General features: G+C 60.7%; 2 protein-coding genes across 3 annotated transcripts in view; both read left to right on the top strand.

Moving 5' to 3' along the window:
- The window catches only part of CHKB (choline kinase beta), a 4,078-nt gene extending 1,653 nt beyond the window's left edge, over window positions 1–2,425 (top strand). The window contains exons 2-10 of the mRNA XM_006771117.2: window positions 6–193; window positions 343–476; window positions 738–833; window positions 994–1,052; window positions 1,138–1,219; window positions 1,335–1,443; window positions 1,580–1,683; window positions 1,907–1,988; window positions 2,143–2,425. Coding sequence (XP_006771180.1) covers window positions 6–193; window positions 343–476; window positions 738–833; window positions 994–1,052; window positions 1,138–1,219; window positions 1,335–1,443; window positions 1,580–1,683; window positions 1,907–1,988; window positions 2,143–2,217 — 929 coding nt within the window. The 3' untranslated portion in view covers window positions 2,218–2,425. The remainder of the gene's footprint in view (window positions 1–5; window positions 194–342; window positions 477–737; window positions 834–993; window positions 1,053–1,137; window positions 1,220–1,334; window positions 1,444–1,579; window positions 1,684–1,906; window positions 1,989–2,142) is intronic.
- CPT1B (carnitine palmitoyltransferase 1B) overlaps window positions 1,908–3,077 on the top strand; it is a 9,179-nt gene continuing 8,009 nt past the window's right edge. The window contains exon 1 of one of the 2 annotated variants that reach the window (XM_006771091.2): window positions 1,908–1,988. The gene's annotated coding sequence lies outside the window, so the exon portion shown is untranslated. Of the gene's footprint in view, window positions 1,989–2,511; window positions 3,057–3,077 lie in introns of those variants that run through there. The other variant, XM_006771090.2, reaches the window with a different exon arrangement.

Here is a 3,077-nt window from a genome sequence, read left to right as displayed (position 1 = left end):
GGGAGCGGGACGCAGACCCTCCGCGCTGCCCAGCCGCTGGCCGTGCGACTCCCGCCTCTCGCTGTCCACCTTGCTCCAGGGCGTGGATTCCTTGGTCCTTGAAAGTGTGATGTTCGCCATCCTTGCGGAGCGGTCCCTGGGGCCCCAGCTCTACGGAGTCTTTCCAGAGGGCCGGCTGGAGCAGTACATCCCAGTACGAGGCACCTCCTTCCCCAGCCCCCAGTCCCTTCCCGGTGTCTGCCCTCAGGTCCCTGGCCGTGGGACCCTGACCTCCCCCACCGCCCCATCCCTACCCCCTCCTGCCCCAGCCCCCTCACCACCCTGAGAGGTTCCTGGGTGCAGAGTCTGCCACTGAAAACGCGAGACCTTCGAGAGCCCATGCTGTCAGCAGCCATCGCCACGAAGATGGCCCGGTTCCATGGCATGGAGATGCCCTTCACCAAGGAGCCCCACTGGCTGTTTGGGACCATGGAGCGGTGAGTCAGAGGCCTCTGCAGGGCTCCTGCACACCTGGCTGGACCCTCAGGCTGAGCTCTGACAAAGTGTCCGTGACTCTGTCCAGCTGGCCACTTAGTGGATCCGGTGTCCCAGGGCCTCGCATGGTCTCTCACAGAACAGCCTTCCAAACATTTGCCAGAGAAGCCATGCAGTGACAGAGAAATGGCTGGGACAGCGTGGCCCAGAGAGCCGGTGGAGAGGGACAGTGGAGTGAGTGTATCCTGTTCTTTGGACTTCAGGTACTTAAAGCAGATCCTGGACCTGCCCCCCACTGGCCTCCCCCAGATGAACCTGCTGGAGATGTATAGCCTGAAGGATGAGATGGGCAAGCTCAGGTGAGGGCAGGCAGGACAGGAGCGGGAGGGGGCAGAGAGCACGGGAGGTGCTGCCGGGAACCTGCAGTGTCCTCCCCAGGCTTTGCCTGAGGGGCCACGCAGGGGGCTCTGACCTTCCTCTAGTCACTCCTACTCAGACACATGCCCCTGTACCCTGCAGGAAGTTGCTCGACTCTACCCCATCACCAGTAGTGTTCTGCCACAACGATATCCAGGAAGGTAGGAAACGTCATCTGAGTCTTCCAACTCAAGGTGCAGGGGCCCGAGGGCCCTGGAGTGACCAGTACCCCACTACATCCCCCAGGGAATATCTTGTTGCTCTCAGAGCCAGAAAATGCCGACAGCATCATGTTGATCGACTTTGAGTACAGCAGCTACAACTACAGGTGAGACCCATGGCCTCCTGTGGGTCTGTCCTCACAGAGCCCTGGGTCTCATGCCAGGCCTCCATCTCTGCCGCCCAGCAGATTTGGGGACTGAGTGTCCACCTTATTCCCCCAGGGGCTTTGACATTGGGAACCATTTTTGTGAGTGGGTTTATGATTATACGCACGAGGAGTGGCCTTTCTACAAAGCACGGCCTGCAGACTACCCCACGCAGGGACAGCAGGTATGCGGCTGGAGGCTGTGGAGTAGAACTTGGCCTGTGAACAGGAAGGTGAAGCCTCGATGGAGTGGTGAGAAAGGGGGTTAACTAGGAAGTGCTCCATGCTCCCCACTTCCTGACTCTGGTCTGTTGATCTTAGCTCCACTTTATTCGCCATTATCTGGCAGAGGCAAAGAAAGGCGAGCTCGTCTCCCCAGAGGAGCAGAGGAAACTGGAAGAAGATTTGCTGGTAGAGGTTAACCGGTGAGGAAAGGTGGCTGGGCGGGGTAGAGCAGGGTGCCGAAGGCCTGTGGCCTCGGAAGTGGTAGACGGTGCCGGTGCCAGTGCCAAGTGGGGGTTGGGGAGCAAGGCTGATGGGAGGAGTTGGGACGGTAGGGGTTAGGACAGTGGGGGAGAAGTTGGGGCTCTGGGATTCAGGCGATGCCAAAAGTGCTCCCAATCCCTCTGCTTTCCCCGCCTCCCTCAGATATGCTCTGGCATCCCACTTCTTTTGGGGTCTCTGGTCCATCCTCCAGGCATCCATGTCCACCATAGAGTTCGGTTACTTGGTGAGTAACCCAGGTGGCCAGTTAGGTGGGGGCAGAGGAGTTGCAGAGGCTCTGGCCCTGCCTCAGGGCAGCCCTGGGAGGCTGTGGGCAGATGGGGGCTGTGGGAACTCCTCCCAGGCCTGCTCACCGGTGTGTGGGGTGGTCTCCTCCCCAGGAGTACGCCCAGTCTCGGTTCCAGTTGTACTTCCAGCAGAAGGGGCAGCTGACCAGCCTCCAACCCCCATCCTGACTCTCCACCCCACAGCTGCTTGGAGTTCCCAGAGCCTCCCCTGCAGGACCTTGGGGGGGAGGGGCAAAGAGCAGGAGGCCCTGGGGACCCCCGAGCCTCCAGTGAGATGGGCAAGGAGGGTGATCTCTTCCCCAAGTTTGAGCAGGTCCCCAGGAGCGGGAACCCCTGGACTGTGTACCTTGAAACAATAAACGAGCTTCTTCCTTCACACCCTGTTATAGCCCTGCTCAGTCCAGCAAAAAGTACCAACAAGGATGCACACAGAGTGACCACTGCTCTGAGCCTCAGTGTCCCCTCCTGAAAAGCATGGCTGTTCTGTGCTCTGGGCTTGAAAGTGGTTCCGGGTCCGTTCTGCCGATTGGAGGCCCCTCCCTTTTCCCTCGCCCCGGGTCCAGCTTAGAAGTGATAAATCCTCGGAGGAACTGGGCCAGAGACCGGAGTAATGGTGCAAAGAGCGCCCTGGGTGGGGCTGCTCAGCCCTGCGCCCTGGAGATCAGGGCACAGGCCGCACGGCTGACACGGGTGACCTTTCCCCTACATTCGACTATTTTTAGCTCCAATGCCACCCGCTCACGTGAGACCCAGAGCCCCGCCCCCACCCTCCGCCGGGTCCCCAGACCTTTGAGCAATCTTCACCTTGCGGAAAGCTGCCCTCCCACTCCCGATTTCCGCCATGGAGGGGAGGGTTCTGGTTGCCGCCCCGCATCTGTTTTCTCAACCCAAATTTGGGAGAGGGTGTCAGGTTCCGGGGAGGGCGGGGCGGGGTGGCCGGCCTGAAGGACGCGGGGACACGGGCCAGAGCGACCGGCCCCACACGCAGGCAGCAGTGAGCCCGAGCTGTGAGTGGAGTGGGGGGCAAC

Source organism: Myotis davidii, unplaced genomic scaffold, assembly GCF_000327345.1.
Source record: "Myotis davidii unplaced genomic scaffold, ASM32734v1 scaffold845, whole genome shotgun sequence".
Taxonomy (NCBI): domain Eukaryota; kingdom Metazoa; phylum Chordata; class Mammalia; order Chiroptera; family Vespertilionidae; genus Myotis; species Myotis davidii.
The sequence above is the reverse complement of the archived record's forward strand: the minus strand, read 5'-3'. Positions and strand labels throughout refer to the sequence as shown.